Source organism: Eurytemora carolleeae, unplaced genomic scaffold, assembly GCF_000591075.1.
Source record: "Eurytemora carolleeae unplaced genomic scaffold, Eaff_2.0 scaffold100, whole genome shotgun sequence".
Taxonomy (NCBI): domain Eukaryota; kingdom Metazoa; phylum Arthropoda; class Copepoda; order Calanoida; family Temoridae; genus Eurytemora; species Eurytemora carolleeae.
The window spans coordinates 393,568-414,063 of record NW_019396048.1 but is presented as its reverse complement, the minus strand read 5'-3'; the positions used below and the strand labels follow the sequence as shown (position 1 = coordinate 414,063).

The window sequence follows — 20,496 nt, the reverse complement described above, 5'->3', positions numbered from 1 at the left end:
TTGAGCGTTACCTTTTTTGTATTTATAATTATTTAATCTAAGATTACCGCATAACGAACTAAGTTTACTCCAGAAATATTTCTCCAAATGTCTTTCTTTCGGCGTAACAAATAATTTCAGCTTAGGGACTGTAGATGAAATTATACATTTAAAGGGACTGTAGATGAAATTATACATTTAAAGGGACTGTAGATGAAATTATACATTTAAAGGGACTGTTAATGAAATTATACATTTAAAGGGACTGTAGTTGAAATTATACATTTGAAGGGACTGTAGCTGAAATTATACATTTATAGGGACTGTAGATGAAATTATACATGTAATGGGACTGTAGATGAAATTATACATTTAAAGGGACTGTAGATGAAATTATACATTTAAAGGGACTGTAGATGAAATTATACATTTAAAGGGACTGTAGATGAAATTATACATTTAAAGGGACTGGTAATGAAAGTATACATTTATAGGGACTGTAGATGAAATTATACATTTAAAGGGACTGCAGTAGATGAAATTTTATCCGACCCTGTATTTAAAGAAACCCTTTAACCCGTAGTTTGAGAAAAATAAAGTACGTATATTATATATTCTATCTAATAATTATTACAAATTATGCAAACATCTAACATATATTAATATTTCTCACCGGGTCTATAATAGTTCTATGATGGCTGATGCTTGATGTGAATGATTATACTTTTTGGCGGATTTTTTAAGAAATATAACGAACTTTTGTTGATCTGACTTTTGTGGAAGTAGAGAATATACGAAGCGAAGCATTACAAATTTTACATAAAAAACTATATCACAGATGCGTTCTAAGCGAAGTTGAAAAAAATATTTACAACAAATTCTCATTTTAATATAATTATAACCAGTCACTATAAAGAAATTTAACATTAGCCACACAATCTAATTTTTGAATGCTTTTATCTTTGCCCGAAATATCAAAAATTAGAGATTGGGCCGAGTTTTCAGTTCTTTAAACAAACATTTTTAGGATCTCATTCATTCATCTTCTCGTGAAAGGTAATCGTCGGCGGAATAGCCGAATATTTCAAAGTCCAGCTTGTAATGAATGTACAACTGCTTTATCTTGCTCACGGGAATTTCCTAAAAAGAAAAACAATTATAGATAAAGCAAAATTTAATCAAATAAAATAAAATAAAACAGGATGTTAGGCCTGATTGTTTGAAAGGATGCTTAGCGTATTATTTATGTATTTTAGTATACTTTGCGATCACAAATATTACTAGCTGAAGTTCCCGGCGTTGCCCGTGGAATTTGAAAATATTTTAATTATAAAAAAATTGTTTGAAAAAAATAAATATAACCAACATATTTAAATATATAAAAATATAATTTATTACACAGAAGGTAATCTCTATTTTATTTATCGGAAATTTTTAGAAGTTTTTTATTTGGTAATAAAAATAAAGGGCATTGTAATAATTGTAATTAAATCTTCAGCTCCTACAAATCTATAATGTGTTATCCACAAAGAATGAGACTTTAATGGCGACCAAAACATCATGATTTAAAGCGATCTGAAGATTAATTTGGTCTGTTTCGTTTTTGTTGTATCAAAATTATCAACTTTGTGATTTTATTAAAAAATAAACAGACTCAGAATACAATTTTATAAAAGATATTAACAAAAAAGAAACAATTATAAAAACATGTTTTCATACGAAGCGTACTTACAAAAAATAAAAATCTATCAAACAGGGTAAAAACGTCAAAACAAGATTCTTGCTCATTAGTTAGATCAAGAAAACGTAAATGTTTTTGACAGAAATTCTTTCATTAATTTTTCAAAATTGTTCCTGAACCTTAACTGACAGTAGAAAAACCTAACATTTGTTAAATATCAAACGAGCGAACTCTTTTATAGAGTTTGGCGCGTTCAGCTTTTTCATTTCGCTCGTTCATTGTTCATGAACGGCTTATTTCGTTCATGTTTTTTTTTCAATTGATCAAAACAATTGATTTTGTTCGTTCTTAAAAATGTCGTTCATTTTCCATTAATTTTGTTAGAATTTTTCACTGAACAATCGTTCTTTCAGTAAAATCGTTTGTTCAGGAAGATCGTTCATGCAGTAAAATCGTTTGTTCAATAAAATTGTTCTTTCAGTAAAAACAAAAGATCGTATTTTAAAAAGTTTTTTTTTCGAAAATATCGATTTTGAAAAATGAAAGTTTTTATTTCTCCAAACGATCCAAGTTGTTCGTTCAGTGTTCGTTTTTTTCAAACGAAACCCTCGTTCATTAAAAATTTCGCTCGTTTACAAAACGATGCCCATCACTACGAAAGCATTCCCAATAACGACATTTTTTAGACATTTTGAACAGAATGTCTTGTAAGGAATAGAAAAACTAGACATATTAAATAGACAAAGTTAAAATTTTTACTTACATTTTATTTCTAGAATTGTTAACAAAAAGTAATTTGAAGCAAAAAGGCTTAATTATCATTTTTTAGTATTCTAAAATGATCATAAATATAAAAATAAATTTGACTTTCATTAAACATTAACCATTGCTTTCAGTAGAGTAGCATTCATGTCATTTTCAGAATAGATCGAACATATTTTAATTATTTACAATTACTTTCTAGTTTCTAAGACCAATTTTGCATCCAGAGCGTTGCTAAGTATGTTTCGTAGAAATTTATTTTGAGTGAACTCATGGTTAAGTAAAAATTTTCCCGAAAAAAGTATTTGTACACAGTTTTAAGGTGAAAATGGGCAGAGCGTGGGAATCATTGGTCGGTGTACACGTTGGTTAAAGACGGTAAAAGCATAAACAACATTATTTTTTACCATAAAATATTGTAGGGTTTTGTTTACCTTAAAATATTGTATAGTTTTGTTTACCTCTAAATATTGTAGGGTTTAGTTTACCTCAAAATATTGTATGATTTTGTATACCTCAAAATATTGTATGATTTTGTTTACCTCAAAATATTGTATGATTTTGTTTACCTCAAAATATTGTATGATTTTGTTTACCTCAAAATATTGTAGGGTTTTGAGAGCACTACTCATCACAGGATCAACTATTGCAGGAGATTCGGATTTCTTTTTCTGCTTCTTCTTAGATTTATTCTTGTATCCCTAAAAATACAAAATTCTAAAAAATCAACAAAATCAAAAAAATAGTTTTGAAAAATGTTCTTTAGAATGAAAAAAAAATTACAACGTTTAAGCGACGAACAAAATAACGGTTCAAATTGACAAATGTACAATGTTCTATAATGTTTAAGCTGACTAACCAGAAAAAGGTTTATAACATTTCACGAACCCAACCCCTCCTGGCCACCCTACACCACTGAAAAAATAAGTTCAACTTTACAAAAGCTCTTTTATAGTTTCAGTATTAGAAATTGAGACTGGAAAAGTAAAATTGTTTTGAGAAAGAAAATTAAATATAAATTGCACAAACTTCCAATCGAAGGTTTAAATGATTCTACTACAGGGAATTTGTTTGTTCAAAACAATTCTAATTGAATTAGAGATTTCAAATGCTTCGTGCCATTTCTGTACTACTATTTGCATAATAAAAACCATATGATCAAAGGTTAAAAAAAATTATCAATAGAAATTAATAATGCTGTTGAATGTAAATGTAGTTCATAAAGTTGAAATTATTTTTAGAAAGCTGAAAATGAAAAATAAATCAATAGCCGAAAACAAATTACAAATACTGTCTTGAAATTTTCCAGACTTTTGGAAAGGGACTGAGTTTTTGCCACAAACTCAAATTTTCTTATCTCTATTTTCTATCTGTTTGCAAACCTTTGATATTTTAAACCTTCTTCAAAAAAACTATTTATATCTTAAGGACAGAGCTTGGTAAAAACAGCTCTAATTGCTATTAAATCTCTCTAGCTGCATTAGTTTTAAATATATTCAATGTACTATTATTTTGTTAATAACTGTTATAATTCATAATTACTGCAGACAAATATTAGATTTTATTATAGAGATTTTAAAACGATGAATTCTATTAGATCAAATAGTTTGTGGCAAAAACTCAGTCCATATTTTGACCTGTTCAGTTTTAGGTCCGGTAGGGGCAGGGTTTTCATGAGTGACACTGAAAAATTATAATTTGTATAATAACATGAATTTCATGTGCAAAATGCTTTAAACTTAAAAATTTAATAAAATCCAAATTTGTTAATAATTATCCATTTCTCGTTGTAATAATAACAAAAAATTTCGTTTACTTATTTTTTTAGTTTGAAAACAAAAATATGTTTTCAAAAATATAAAAATTGTGTTTTGAGAAATATTGAATTGCTACTTAGGAATGAAAATAAAATTGGCAACATTTTTAAATTGATTTAAATTTCTCTTAAAATACAAGATTATGATTGTATTACCTGAGTATATCGTCCAGACCACATTGTTGAATAATATAATTTGAATCTTCTTCAAAACTTTCAAATTTTATTATCAGATCGTAATTCATTCCACAGGGTAGACATCGTCTAAACATTTAACAGTATTAATATAAATGTTGATTTCACAATTAGACAGTCAACACAATTTCAAGTGATCGGCCTGTATTTATAGAGTGCTAGAGTGGGTTGATTTACAATAGTGCCTTTAAACTGCGACAAATTAGATATACTGATATTTCAAGTGATCGTCCTATATTTATAGAGTGCTAGAGTGGGTTGATTTACAATAGTGCCTTTAAACTGCGACAAATTAGATATACTTATATTTATAGAGTGCTAGAGTGGGTTGATTTACAATGGTGCCTTTAAACTGCAACAAATTAGATATACTAATATTTCGAATTCTCATCATGGTCCCTTCAACCTTTGATACTTAAAAGTAACTCTTATTATAATAGAATTACATCCCTTCCTTAAAATTGCATTCATTAATTTTTTTAAAGAAAGTTTACATTATTTTCTTCTTTGTTTTTTCTAGATTTCTCTAACAATGTTCTAGATTTTCTATTCTTTGCTTAAGATAATACCATATATTAGATTAAAGGTGAACATATATACTTAATATATACAACTAGCTGAAGGGCCCGGCGTTGCCCGTGGAAAAATGTTTTTTAAAAATTTCGATTTTTTTTTAATTTGAAAAAAAAGCCTTTGACACACCCCGGCCACCCATGAGTGTCCACAAAAAATGTCAGCCCATATGGTCCAGCCGTTTGGCTGGCTTTAGGCAACATATATATGAATGTCTTGTTTTATTATATAGAAGATATTTATAACATAAAGAGAGGGTCAGACCAATTGCTGAATAGATAGATTGATGAACTGACGAATAGATAGATTGATCAATTGATGAATAAATAGACTGATGAAAGGATGAATAGACAGACGGATGAATTTATGAATAGCTTGACTGATGAATTGCTAGAAAATGGGATTAAAAAATTCTTTTCTATTTTGTAAAATGTTCGAAGATAGAAATACAAGGAATAGAAAAAAGAAAAACCTTTCAATAGTATTTGAAAATAGACTGACATATTTTTATATAAATTCTTTACATTTTCTCTCCAATCAAGTTTTTATGTTTTTTTGTTTTGCTACTGTATTTTGAGAAGAAAATTATATTGTGGAAAAAAACCGTACTTAATATGAGGAAACGTTTTAAAAAGCTTTGCCAGGTTTAGGCCCATTATTTGCCAGGTTTAGGTCCATTATTTGCCAGGATTAGGCCCATTATTTACCTGGTTTAGGCCCACTATTTGCCAGGTTTAGGTCCATTATTTGCCAGGATTAGGCCCATTATTTCCCAGGCTTAGGCCTACTTTTTGCGATGTTCAGGTCCATTATTTGCCAAGTTTAGGTCTATTATTTGCCAGGTGTAGGCCCATTTTTTGACAGGTTTAGGTTTATTATTTTCCAGGCTTCGGCCCATTACTTTCCAGGTTTAGGCCCATTATTTGCTAAGTTTTGGTCTACTATTTGCCAGGTTTAGGTCTATTATTTGCCAGGTTTAGGTCTATTATTTGCCAGGTGTAGGCCCATTATTTGCCAGGTTTAGGCCCATTATTTGCCAGGTTTAGGCCCATTCTTGACCCAAAATCTTCCAAAATGTAACGATACCCTTTAGTTAAAATACAAAGGAGAGGGGGGGGTGGAACTTAGTGGAGAGTGGGTCGACAATGATGAAAATACTACCTCGTATATGGCATAAAATGTCCATCTATGTTCACTGTACTTGATCCTTTTTCCATTTCTTTCAACTCGTCCAGTACAAAATCAACAGATTCTCTAAAATAATATGTTTCTTTTTAATTTGGTTGTTTTTGTTCCTGTTTGGAATGCCAATGTTTTATCGACAAAGTCTAAAACCTGAAACACATTTCTTTATAAATTTTGTGTCAGAAGGAGTTGATAGCAACTATTAAGATTCCAGAGTGTGCATGATCAAAATGAGCTCAAGAGTTTTTCCCGGATTTTAAGATCTGCTTACGACGGATTTTCTCTAATTTTCTGTGAAGAAGCTTCCATAGCAAACAATCAAATATATGCAAAGTTTGCAGAAGAGTTGGATTAGTTTGAAAACTAAACAAACAGTTTGTATTTGATTACAACTTAATTGAAATTCATCTGAAACAACTTTTTTTTGCAATCTACCTAATCCCAACTCTACGGAGATCTCTTATATAACTTTATAAAGTTTCCTAAAGATAGCCCGGTGGGATAATCTTAACTAAATTCCAAAGTTTACAATGTTCAAAACTGAAACTGTTAAAATTTAGAGGATCATTATAGTTTATGACTAAACATAAAAAAATTTTATTGAATGAACTGGAAAATTGTTTACAGAAAGCCTTTAAAATTTGATAGTCAGAGATTTCGGATAATAACATTTTTTTATTTCTTAAACATAAAAAGCATTTAATAGATAATCTATTCCGATTAAGTTAAAATAAATTTTAAAAGTAAAATATGTGCCCAAAATATAATTCTAAAACAATGTTAAACTTTAATTTTCAAGTGAAAAACAGTCACATTTGGTGTATAATTTTTGATATTTTTGAAAATTATCTCCATTATTCGCAAGCTGTGCAAATTTTCAAAATATTATTAAATATATTTCCCCTTATTACATCTTTACTAAGATATTATTGGTACCATATAGAGATGTACATCGGGTCTACAACTAGAGATGTGAATCAAGTCTACAACTAGAGATGTGCATCGAGTCAACAACTAGAGATGTGCATCGAGTCTACAACTAGAGATGTGCATCGAGTCTACAACTAGAGATGTGAATCAAGTCTACAACTAGAGATGTGATCGAGTCTACAACTAGAGATGTGAATCGAGTCTACAACTAGAGATGTGAATCAAGTCTACAACTAGAGATGTGCATCGAGTCTACAACTAGAGATGTGCATCGAGTCTACAACTAGAGATGTGCATCGAGTCTACAACTAGAGATATGCATCGGGTCTACAACTAGAGATGTGCATCGAGTCTACAACTAGAGATGTGCATCGGGTCTACAACTAGAGATGCACATCAAGTCTACAACTAGAGATGTGCATCGTTTTTGTGAACGAACGAAATTTTCGTAAGAGATGGTGTCATTCAGAAAAAACGAACAATGGATGAACGACTTGAAATCGTTTCATTGAACTTGAAAAAACGATATATTTTTTAATACACGAACAGATTTTCCAACATTTTTTAAAAACACGATAGTTCATTAATGAAAAAATTATTCTTGGACTAACAGATTTTTTACTGAAGGAACGGACAAAACGAAAAAATCAAACTAACCTTTGAAGAAACAATCATGGTTTCAACTGAACTAACGATTTACTTTATGAACGTAATTACTATAGAGATCGTTCAGCGAGAAAACGAACGAAATAGAGGAAAAATAAACTATAATTTAGAGAATATAAACAAAGTGATTTTCTTAGAACTATTGAAAAAAAAAACTAACGAAATGGGTCGTTCACAAACGATGAACGAACGCAATGAGAAGCCGAACGCGACCATATATGCCATGTCGTAAACACTAAATATTTCAAACTATGAATTCTGTTATATCAAATAATATATGTTTGAAATAACAAAGATTTACACCATATGGTCTCTTAAAGATATTTAATTTTGGGGCAAAGTCTCAATTCTTTGGCAATTTTCAAATATTTTACTATTTCTTGAACAAAATTATCCCTGAAGACTTTAAAACTGTCATATCAGTTTTAATTAGTTTTAAGTGAAATTAGTTTCGTAAAGTCAAGTTGTAACGAATTCTAAAAATAAGTAGGCTTTCAGGGCGCTTCGCGTCCATCCTCTATTGCAATTGAATATTTTCTCTTGTTCGCGGATTTGATCAAAAATAGCTTGGACATTTAAAATTTGATGACAATCGAAATTTGTTTGAGGCTAATTTTTGAAATTTTGATCATGAATAAACCTTCCCTGAGGTTATCTGAGGTCCCACAATAAATTGGGCTCGATCGGTTCAGCTGTTTTGACCTTTATTTGGTTCAAACGGACAAACTGACAAGCAAAGTATATATATAATTTTTTTTAACTCAATATTTTCAAGGAATATTTTGTTAGCTTTAAAAATTGTTCAACTAAAAACTGTTGTTACCTGAAAGTTGGGATGGTTGAGTTGTCAGCAGAATTTTTCCTGTATTTACTGATAATAAGCCTTCGCATCCCCAGGTAGTGAGGGTTCCTACTAAACCCAGCCAGTTTATCCCTAAATAGTAGATAATAAGCCTTCGCATCCCTAGGTAGTGAGGGTACTAAACCCGGCCTGCAGTTTATCCCTAAATAATAGATAATAAGCCTTTGCATTCCTAGGTAGTGAGGGTTCCTACTAAACCCAGCCAGTTTATCCCTAAATAGTAAATAATACACATTCGCATCCCTAGGTAGTGAGGGTTCCTACTAAACCCAGCCAGTTTATCCCTAAATAGTAGATAATAAACTTTCGCATCCCTAGGTAGTGAGGGTTCCTACTAAACCCAGCCAGTTTATCCCTAAATTGTAGATTATAAACCTTTGCATCCCTAGGTAGTTTGGGTTCCTACTAAACCCGACCAGTTTATCCCTAAATAGTAGATAATAAACTTGGATAGTGGATTCCTACTAAATCATGAACCTGGATATTGGGGTTCTTTCTAAAACATAAACCTAGATAATTGATTACCTACTTAATCCTGTCTATTGATCTGAAAAAAAGCTAAATTTATATATTCAAATGAAATTTTAAATTGAAGTGATAAAAACAAAAACAAAAAGGTTTCATTGTGTTCTTTCTTTGCATTTCTTGTTCTAGGAAAAATTTAGATTTGAATTTGAAGCAATGTGAAATTGAAGTGAAAGAATCTTTACAGAATTTATTGAAGTTATATTTCGAATAGCACTTCTTTAGAATGAAACCGATGTTAAACAATTGACTCTTTTCTAGTAGTAGCAGATTTTAAATGCTGCTTGTCCATATCAACACACTTTCGGCAAATTTTTCTGTTAAATTTGTGGATTTTCTAAGATCAAAAATTTAAATTTCAAAAAGTATTGAGAGAGTTGCCACAAAAATTGGGCCCGATCGGTTCAGCCGTTTTGGCGTTTATTCGATATAAAAAACAGAGAAAAGAAAATATACATGGATGTAAAACAGCTTACATTAATCTGCTATCTCTGGTATACACACACCCCGCGTCAACTTGTTAAAGCAATAGACAAGATTAAATATTAAAATCTTCTATTTATGTATATTCCAAAAACTGAAATATCACATTATGAAAATATAAAAGAATGATGTATAGCGATAATTAAATACACATTTCTGTATACCTGTCCATTAGCACCTGATCCAATCAGGGTTCAGTTATGTGTTTGTTGTCTATTCTGAACCAATAGAAATAGTCTGGCGGTAACGTCTATCTTTCTATCTATCTCATTATCCAATTAGAGGTATGAATCCTTCAATCGGCGCTATCAGTAAATGGAAAAATTTACTTCTACTGAACCTATAGTGTACCTGTATGCAGAAACAAGTCTTTCGAATGGATGTCGGACAATAATAAACTTCAGAGATTCATCGTAGATTTTTTTCCTACAGCAAAAATATGTTTATTGAATAAGTACAATGGGCAATGGGCATGCCATTAAACAGTGGAATAGTTGTTGTCTTTGTGTTTTAATAAATTATGAAAAATCAATGAAAATTATGTAATTGTAAATAATTATATAAAATTTTGAAATTTTAATGTTTCAAACCTAAATTATTTGATCTAACAGAATTAATGGTTCGAAATATCAAAGGTCTACGAAATTGGGTTGAACATATATGGAGATTAGAAGATTTGTGGCAAAGGCTCAATTCCTCTGAGAATCTAGAGCGCAATTTTACAATTTTACATAAAAGAATGACCAAAGGCGATTATATTTCCAGAAACTACATTTTTCTGGTCATTACTGCATTCAATTAAAATTTAAGGTTAATTGAGATTCAATGTTTTAAGTTTTAAAATCAGCTATTAGGAGTCGATGGGAGGAGTACTTCAGAGGGAAAGACTTTGCCTCAAACTCTGAAATTCAAATCCCTATACATTTGCAATCCAATGTCGTTAACATAAGATATTTCAAACTATGAATTCTGAATCTAATTTTGAAATATTAAAGGTTTATACCATCACGTTGATACAGTTAAAATAAATAAAAAATTTTTTATTGTTTATCTTCTACCTTAGTTTAAATGATGAAGGAGCCGGAAAAAGATTTGTTATTCTTGTGTGAAGATTTCCGACCTAGAATTAAAGGGATTGTTAATGTAATTCAAAAAGAGTCTCCATTTCCAACCAAACACATTGTTGGGCTCTTAAATACATGACTAACGAAAAGAAAAAAATCTAAATTATTTGAAATTTTTCCTCTGCATCTAAATACATATAAAGTTGTAGTATATCTTACTGTCTGTTTGTTTGTCCGATCATAACTTCGGAACTCCTGGACCGATATGCCTCAAATTTTGATTGGGGAACTCGGGAAAAACACGGGAATGTCCTTAGTTTGGTTTTGAGATATTAAATTGAGTGGAATAAAATCGTAATTTACGACCAAGCGCGGATAAACAGCGGGAGAAACTATGAGTGCCCTGGGCATGGGCAACGTTGGGTTATCAAGCAATTCATTATAAATTAGCAATATCTACTGAATATATGTTCGTCAATGATGATAAAGTGACCACTTCAGCAAGGACAGGCAAAACAATCAGCTTTTTCAAAAAATATTAATTTTTTTATGNCCAACATTACCATACAAGTCTTAAAATATTTTTTTATATTTTGAAATCCCAAGGGTGCTGCTCTAAAAATGTCAACTGTTGAAACATTTATAAAAAATGTATGAAAAAGTATCAAAAGTCAGAGAAAATGAAAATCTCTAAAATTCAAACTATATTTTTAACAGCGAAAAATAAAAACATGAACAAATTGGGTAATTTAAAGGGACTGTAGCCATGCAAAGAGATGCCATAACAACGGTGCCCTTGAAACCGTTATCTGATCAATAATGTGGAAGATATTGTCGTTTGTTTTAGGTATGTATGAAAAGTAGAAATGCGCAAGTGACAATTAGAGAGAGACCACAACCGAAAATAATCATTTGTCGCAAATTTTAAGTTTACGTTCATTCTTGGCCGGTCAGATAAAACTTTTAAGGATACGATGGTGAATCGGGCATTGCAATCTTTGCTTTTAGGGTCACTTGAAATTACGCTTCCAGTCCCTTTGAACCGATTAATTAAAATCAAGTTGACTAATTTGAAACACTGTTTGATCCTTTGCCTTTTCATCTTTTCATATTGACATAACCCATATATCTCATCTGTATTCAGAAACTGTATATTTTACAGAGACTGTATATTTTACAGATGTTTCAGTTCAAAATCAATCAATTAATTAGGAACAAGGAGCCAAGAAATTTTGAATTAAAGAGAAAAGCAGAAGTTTAGTATGACAACAATTTTGATCATATTATCTTTTCTAACAATATTAGAATTTTTTGAGTTTCGATAAAGGAACTGAGTTCTTGCAACTCTGATGGTGTAAGCCTATTATATTTAAAACTATTCTATCTAACATTAACTTGGGAACCCAGTTTTGCCTGCAAACCAAACTTTCTCTTTAAAAGTCAACAAACAACCTTTAAGCCAAGCTAAGAATATTCGACCGAGTTTTTCAAACAAAATTTGAGGCAAATCGGTCAAATGATCGGACGCACACAATAAAAGAGATAACTACTTTATACATTTTTATATAAATTAGTTCATGCTTTGACAAATCAAAGATCTACTACATCGGGTTTTAAAGTTAAAGTCCGATTAAAAGTAAGACTTTTTGGCAAGAAATCAGTTCCTTTTACATTTATTCTATATTTTCATTTTAAAAGATTAATATTTACCTTAGAACTAATCTTACTTCCAGATAGCTTGAGATAGTTAACTAACCAGGTAGTAGATGCAGCCTAGATAGATAGGGAGGTAGAGGTAGGTATGTAGGTAGGTAGGTATATATATGTAGGTAGGTGGATAGGTATGTAGTGTAGGTAAGAAGAAGGTAGGTAGATAGGAAGGTACGTATGATGCGTAGGTAGGTAGGTAGGTAGCTAAGCAGGTTGGTAGGTAGGTGGATAGGCAGTTAGGTAGGTAGTTAGGTGGGTAGATAGGTAGGTAGGTAGGTAGGTAGGTAGGTAGGTAGGTAGGTAGTTAGGTAGGTAGTTAGGTGGGTAGGTAGGTAGGTAGGTAGGTAGGTAGGTAGGTAGGTAGGTAGGTAGGTAGGTAGGTAGGTAGGTAGGTAGATAGGTAGTTATATAGGTAGGTGTGTCGATTCATTTTTCTTCTCTCAATAATTGGGAAAATCAATTTTTGTAATCAAATTTAGGAAAATATGCAGATAAGGTTAGATAATTCTACATGCTGACAAAAAGATAATTTTAATATGAAATTTGATATAGAAATTAATTATCTCCAGCATTGTTAATCTTTCTCTGCTCAAAGGGAGTGACCGTCAATGTATTGTCGAGACATTTTTTAGGATTCATGAAAGGCGTATAAAACGCTTTAATGATATATAATTATTGAGTTTGAGCACAAAGTAGACTTTAAAAATCATTCATTTGGGTAGTAACGTTTTATAAATTTATTTTTTAAAATTATTAAATATCGACGACAAAAAATGTAACAAAAATTCTGAAGGATACTAATGAGCTGTTTAGGAATAGGTTGAGAAAATAAAAATTATCTCTTATCATCGAAAATAGGTAATCTTTTTTTAGTTATTAGTTTATGTAATCTCTCATTGTTCACAAATATTTTATTTTCTGTAGATTTTCTGGAAATTTTATTGAAAAGACGACTTTTGAAAAATTTGTAAAGAATAAGAAATTCAATATAATGATGAAAAAGAAATTTGATTCTAACATTGATTCATTGACAAATTTCTATTGACACATAAGTTAATTGTAGAATTTTTTTCGTCGTCGTTATTTAGTTATTTTAAAAAATCGATTCTCAAAACGTAATCACCCAAATTGATGATTTGAACGTCGGCTTTGAGCTCAAACTAAGTAATTATACATCACTAAAACGTTTTATATGTCTAAAATGAATCCTATAAAAATCGCTCCAGAATACTACATTCTCAGTTCAACTAGAATATATTGACGGAGGCTCTCAAACAATTTTCAAACTTTGAAGTTTTAACTCGATATTTGGACAATTTGACTTTGTTACATCACATGAGGGACGAATTTAATATTTTAAAAGCTGAAATCGTATTCTAAATATATCAAGGGTCCTTCAAAGTCTTTGCGACTGCAGGTCAGAAATCATAATTAAACAGTTTTGAAAACATTAGTTTAGGGAGGAAATGGAGAAAAATGAAGATACAATACTGTATTTATTACATTGTTTGATCTGATTAAGGAAGACATGTAATATTTTTTTCAGGATGTAGCCATTTTTACTTCGGGAATTACAGTAATCATATAATTGGAAGATTTCTTTGTATTCAATTTTGCGGATTTGACATCCAATTAAAGAAATCGACCTGTATTTTTGTTTTTCAATTTTTTAATAGCGAAAACGATTGCTGACTTTTTTAATGGAAATTCCTCTTTTTCCACAGAATTTGTCGAAATGAGAATTTTTCCCAACAATACCTTAAACACGGGACAATAGAGAAGTCTTTCGTCCACAGCCCACCGCAGGCGGCTCAACATTCTTAACAAGAATTTTAATCAAAATATTTCAAATAAAATTATTATTTACAAGCTAAAGTGCCCAGCGTTGCCCATCCAAATAAAAGTTTCGAATAAACATAAAAAATTGAATTTTGAATGAAAATCGATTTTTGAAAAAATAATCTTTTAGCCTTTGTTACCCATGAATTTCTTTTAAAAAATCATCTCATTCGATCCAGCCGTTTGGCCAGTAATTATAGCTAACATATATACAAATATAAAAAAATATTTTTTTATATTCGACTTTTATTAAAACCAGCTTTCAAAATAACGCTCTTTTTAGATTATCACTACCATTTTTTAATAGTAATCTTAAAAAGTATTGCCAGGAATAATTGTATTTTTTATTTTTTTTTTGATTATTGAGTATACATCGTATACACGACATAAAGTTGGTAAAAAGGAATCAGTGGAGTAAACATTAAATCTTATCTTACAGTGTGATAAAAAAAGTGTGGATATGAATATAATATTCAAGCAATCTAATGTGTGTTTTTTACAATTTATTTTTGAATTAAAATTTTTTTAACAAAATTTTATGAAGGGCAGTGATTTTTTTTGCTCTGACTGTTGTATCTTCTTTTTAGCTGATCATGTAAATCTGTTTTCTGTTCCTCACTTTAAGATCTTCGCATTCTAATCCCTTGTAGACAAGGGAAAAATGCATTTTGCATATTTCTGAATTTCTTTATTCCTAATATTACGCATATTACTATTTGTTTTCCATGCAGAGGTGTCAAGTTATATTCAGGAATGATGATGCATCTGCTTTTCATCCAGCTATTGTTCATTTTTTATATTCTTACAGGTTAAAAAATAAAAGTCACTGCTAAACATTGCCAGATTTCCGAATTAATAATGACAAATGGGATAAGAAAGGATAGGCAAGGAGTGGATATTTTCGACAAAAGAATTCTAGATTCTTGTAAGTTCATCTCGGACAGTGTTTCATAATATGGCCTTGTCTACAGCAATTTTTCCCTTGCAGCCGGCAGAGTATAAACAAGTGCACAACCTATCATATATTTTCTATGACGCTATTACCTAGAGTGATTTGCTACCTATCCTCCAAGTCTACAGCACTGTCACTTCACCTGGACTGATCTGCTACCTCTTCTCCAAGTCTAGAGCACTGTCCTTTTACCTAGACTGATTTGCTACCTATCCTCCAAGTCTAGAGCACTGTCACTTCACCTGGACTGATCTGCTACCTCTTCTCCAAGTCTAGAGCACTGTCACTTCACCTGGACTGATCTGCTACCTCTTCTCCAAGTCTAGAGCACTGTCCTTTTACCTGGACTGATCTACTACCTCTTCTCCAAGGCTAGAGCACTGTCTCTTTACCTGGACTGATCTGCTACCTCTTCTCCAAGTCTAGAGCACTGTCCCTTTACCTGGACTGATCTGCTACCTCTTATCCTAGTCTAGAGCACTGTCCCTTTACCTGGACGGATCTACTACCTCCTCTCTTAGACTAGAGCACTGTCCCTTTACCTGGACTGATCTGCTACATCTTCTACTAGACTAGAGCACTGTCCCTTTACCTGGACTGATCTTCTACCTCTCCACCTAGACTAGAGCACTGTCCCTTTACCTGGACTGATCTACTACCTCTTCTCCAAGTCTAGAGCACTGTCCCTTTACCTGGACTGATCTGCTACATCTTCTACTAGACTAGAGCACTGTCCCTTTACCTGGACTGATCTTCTACGTCTTCTCCAAGTCTAGAGCACTGTCCCTTTACCTGGACTGATCTTCTACCTCTTCTCCAAGTTTAGAGCATTGTCCCTTTACCTGGACTGATCTACTACCTCTTCTACTAGACCAGAGCACTGTCCCTTTACCTGGACTGATCTTCTACCTCTTCTCCAAGTCTAGAGCATTGTCCCTTTACCTGGACTGATCTAATACATCTTCTCTTAGAATAGAGCACTATCCCTTTACCTAGCCTGATCTGCTACCTCTTCTCCAAGTCTAGAGCACTGTCCCTTTACCTGGAATGCTACCTCCTCTCTAAGTCTAGAGCACTGTTCCCTTCACCTGGAATGCCACCTCATCTCCAAGTCTAGAGCACTTTCCCTTTACCTGGACTGATTTGCTACTTCTTCTCCAAGTCTACAGCATTGTTCCTTTACCTGGACTGATCTGTTACCTCCTCTCTAGAGCACTGTCCCTTTACCTAGACTGATCTACTACCTCTTCTCCAAGTCTAGAGCACTGTCTCTTTACCTGGACTAATCTGTTACCTCTTCTACTAGACTAGAGCACTGTCCCTTTACCTAGACTGATCTGCCACCTCTTCTCCAAGTCTAGAGCACTGTCCCTTTACCTTGACTGATCTGCTACTTCTTCTCCAAGTCTAGAGCACTGTCCTTTTACCTTGACTGATCTGCCACCTCTTCTCCAAGTCTAGAGCACTGTCCCTTTACCTGGACTGATCTGCTACCTCTTCTCCAAGTCTAGAGCACTGTTCCTTTACATCCTCAGCACGTTTTAGTAACTCGTCCGTAAACGTAAAATTCTAAATAAAAGATTATTAATCAATTACTTATGATATAAATAAACCAATTAAATATTAAAATGGGAACTGCTGAATTATCATTAGTATCACTATTATCATTATTATTGTTATAACTATTTCTATTATAATTATTATTATTATCTTTAGTATCTTTATAGTTACTATTGTTATTTTTATTATCTATCTATATATATATAAAGTTGTAATCTATGTTTGGGTATCTGTTTGTTTGTTTGTCCGATCATAACTAAGTAATCCCCGGACCGGTTTTCCTCAAATTTTGATTGGGAAACTCGGGAGAACCAAAGCAATGTTCTTAACTTGGTTTTGAGATTCTAAATTGAGTGGGTCGACTTTAAAAGCGAAAATTAGTTTCCCGGTAGAAGGGGCCGGATGGGATGGAATGGGATAAGAATAGCTCTGCCCAAGTTACACGGCATGAGTAACTTTCAGTAACCTGGGCAGCGCTGGGTTCCCAAACTAGTTATAAATATCATCATTAGTATTATTATTATATCAATAATTTGAAGAAAAAACTTACTACACAGCTATGGTCTGGATCTGGGGGAGTATATTCAGAAACTGGTTCCTTGAACTCCTTCTTTAAATCTTCTTCCTTGTTTCCATCTTCTTCTTCCTCATCTTCTTCTTCTTCCTTCTCATCATGTTTAGGCTCGTCAGGAAGAATGCCTGGAATAGGTTTGTACTTTGTAAATGTCAAAAAAGAACCGGTAGTGTTAACATGGTTTCTACCACAATTAATTATTGAACATTGGTTCTAAAATCTCATAAAGCACGACTTTTGCCCTAAACTATATTTTCTCTTTATAAATGCAATAGATAAGTGAAATATTGGTTAGAGTTATGCAAATTCCCTCTATGAAGGATGAAGTAGAAGTGGAAATGTAGGAGATTTCTTCTAAACTAAAAAAATTGAAATTATAAAAAAGTTGTTTTACCGCTTTCAATTTTCCTCTGTTCTATTTCAACATAATCTTCGAGTTCCTTCACTTTCTTTTTCTTATTCAATCCCTTTTCCGCTTTCCATTTCTTGTAAAGTCCCAGAACGTCTCCTTCTTCTCCGCCATTTTTCTTTTTCCAAGATTTAAAATCCTCTCCATCCTCTGCCTTTGTCTCATTCTTCTTATTCAAACCCTTCTCCACCTTCCATCTTTTATACAAACCCTTCTCATCCTCTCCCTTCCCCCCATTCTTCAGTTTCCATGTTTTAAAATCTTCTCCGTCTTGAGGAACAGGTTTGCCAGATTTTCCAGGTTTAGTAGGATCTGATCCAGACCCTTCATCATTATCTTCATCCAGGAGTCCTTGGTCATGCTTCCACTGCTTGTAAAGTCCTTGAACCTATAACAGTACAGTACTGTTCTGTACCGTACTGTACTGTACTGTACTGTACTGTACTGTACTGTACTGTACTGTACTGTACTGTAATGTAATGTACTGTACTGTACTGTACTGTACTGTACTGTACTGTACTGTACTGTACTGTACTGTACTGTACTGTACTGTACTGTACTGAAATGTACTGTACTGTACTGTAATGTACTGTACTGTACTGTACTGTACTGTACTGTACTGTACTTTACTGTACTGTACTGCACTGTACTGTACTGTACTGTAATGTACTGTACTGTACTGTACTGTACTGTACTGTACTGTACTGTACTGTACTGTACTGTACTGTACTGAAATGTACTGTACTGTACTGTACTGTACTGTACTGTAATGTAATGTACTGTACTGTACAGTAATGTACTGTACTGTACTGTACTGTACTGTACTGAACACACTAAATTCGTCAATTAAATAATCGACTTAGATTTTAAAAAATCTTCTCCGGAAGAAAAAATCATAAAAAAATAAAAGAATATTTATTTATTATTGTTCCAGAATTTTGAAATTTAAGATTTTGCCTTTTTTCCTTTGGTTACTTGTTCTTTTTTCCATTCTCTGTATTTACTTTTTAGCTCATTGCTGATTCTTTGAGGCGCCTGAAAAAAATAAGAATATATGTATAAAGGGAAAAGAGGCGTATACACCACCCCCCGATCAGTTTAGTAAGATTATTGATACTAAAACAATGCACACTTTAGCTCTTTAAGATACCCATAGGCGGAGAAAACTGTATATTTGATTTCAAAAATTAAAAATGCTTCTATGAAAATTACAATGCCGTTTTTTCAGTCTTTTAACTTATACTACATTAAGTAAATATATAAACTTGTTTCTTTCTTCCCCATGTAAAATAGTATTTACAAGACAAAAACTTAAGGTTGAATTGTAATTAAAAGTATTGTAATAAAAAGTATTGTAATTAAAAGTATTGTAATTAAAAGTATTGTAATTAAAAGTATTGTAATTAAAAGTATTGTAATTAAAAGTATTATAATTAAAAGTAAAATTTCTATAAACTTTAAAAATGTATAGCTCATTAGTTTAATTGGTATTTTATGAATGATTTGTTGAAAAACGAAACTGAACACAGAACAATCCTCATTTGAAACAAAATTCAAATAAAATAAAGTAAATATAGTGTAAGATTGTTTAAAGAAATGTTAAAGAAAGACATGTTTAAAAGTTTTCTTTTTCTAAACCATTATACTTAAATAGATTTATATATCCAATATATTTTATTTGAAAGATTTGGCGGATTACCTTAGATTTACTTGATATAAAATCTGGTTTCTCCTTTCCACGGTTTCGTAAAGGAATAACTTCATTGTCTGTATCCTCAGTTTCCTAGAAAAATCATTTAAAAGTATTATTGATAATGACAGAAATGTTGAGTTGATACATGGGTATCCAAAAACATAATTTTTTTTTCGTATTCCATAATTTTTAAAGGAAAGCTACAAAATTTGTAATTTTTAACTGATATATCCTCAATACATGCATTAAACATTTTCTAAAAACATAAGTTTTTGAAGATTTTTCATCTACAAAAAAATGAATCTTTGGAAAATGGCGTAAAGGTGGTATTTTTATATAATTTCAGGGTTTTGATGTTTTTAACATAATCATTTGATAATCTTCTAACCTGTGGCTGTGCCTCTAGCTGTTGTAAACTAGCTGTTACTACCGAGTACAGATTTTTATCCAGTTTATAAAAGTCGTCGTCCGTCTTTTTTCTATATTCAATCATCAAACATATAAAGGTGACCCCGATCACGTAGTAGAGTACAGTGCGAAGATTTTTGTGCAACATTTTGAAAGAATTTTGATTGTTTTACAACATAGTATCTGAAAACAGTAACACACTTATTTCTTCACTTTGATATAAGTCAATCTTAGGTATTTAATCTTATCCTTAAAAGCTTTGCCTTAAACTTGAATTGTATATTTTTAAAATTTTAAAAACTAATTATTTTCAATAGCGTTTTCTCTGCAAAAATGACTTGTTATAAATTGACGCCTGTTAGACTCAAATTTTGATTTTAAATATTCCGAAGAACATGACACACATCATGTGAGCAGTGTTCACAGACCCATTTCACTTCATAAGTTTATTTATTAGCTAGGTGTAAATCTAGTTGCTTTTTAACAACATTAAATTCATATAAATACATATATAAGATTGGTATCAAGTCTATGGGCCCCAAGTACTGTCGATCGCATTGTTGCAGCTTTCACTAAATAGTTCAAAATAACTGTAATTCATGCACTGGCGGTATGCTTTAACTCATACAC

At 31.8% G+C, this 20,496-nt stretch overlaps 1 protein-coding gene across 1 annotated transcript; it reads right to left on the bottom strand.

Annotated features, from left to right (window-relative positions):
* Window positions 1–578: 578 nt before the first annotated feature.
* On the bottom strand, window positions 579–20,045 carry LOC111703601 (uncharacterized). The gene is made up of 16 exons (XM_023475589.1): window positions 19,847–20,045; window positions 19,465–19,548; window positions 18,723–18,800; window positions 17,751–18,153; window positions 17,333–17,481; window positions 16,700–16,791; window positions 14,190–14,250; window positions 12,432–12,494; window positions 10,716–10,777; window positions 10,009–10,083; window positions 8,611–8,721; window positions 6,168–6,260; window positions 4,395–4,502; window positions 4,060–4,105; window positions 3,019–3,123; window positions 579–1,119 (listed from the first exon to the last, which is right to left on the bottom strand). The coding sequence occupies exons 1-16, from the start codon at window positions 20,012–20,014 to the stop codon at window positions 1,015–1,017; spliced, it is 1,803 nt and encodes a 600-aa protein (XP_023331357.1). The 5' UTR covers window positions 20,015–20,045; the 3' UTR covers window positions 579–1,014.
* Window positions 20,046–20,496: the final 451 nt, after the last annotated feature.

What these genes read in the sequence shown, in the direction of transcription:
- LOC111703601 (XM_023475589.1), bottom strand. Translation starts at nt 20,014, where the DNA reads ATGTTGCACAAAAATCTTCGCACTGTACTCTACTACGTGATCGGGGTC. An exon ending in GAAGTAAGATTAGTTCTAAG is followed by an intron (nt 10,778 to 12,431) that starts GTAAATATTAAT and finishes CTTTAATTCTAG; the next exon opens with GTCGGAAATCTTCACACAAG. An exon ending in CCGGACCTAAAACTGAACAG is followed by an intron (nt 3,124 to 4,059) that starts GTCAAAATATGG and finishes TTGTATTTTTAG; the next exon opens with GGATACAAGAATAAATCTAA.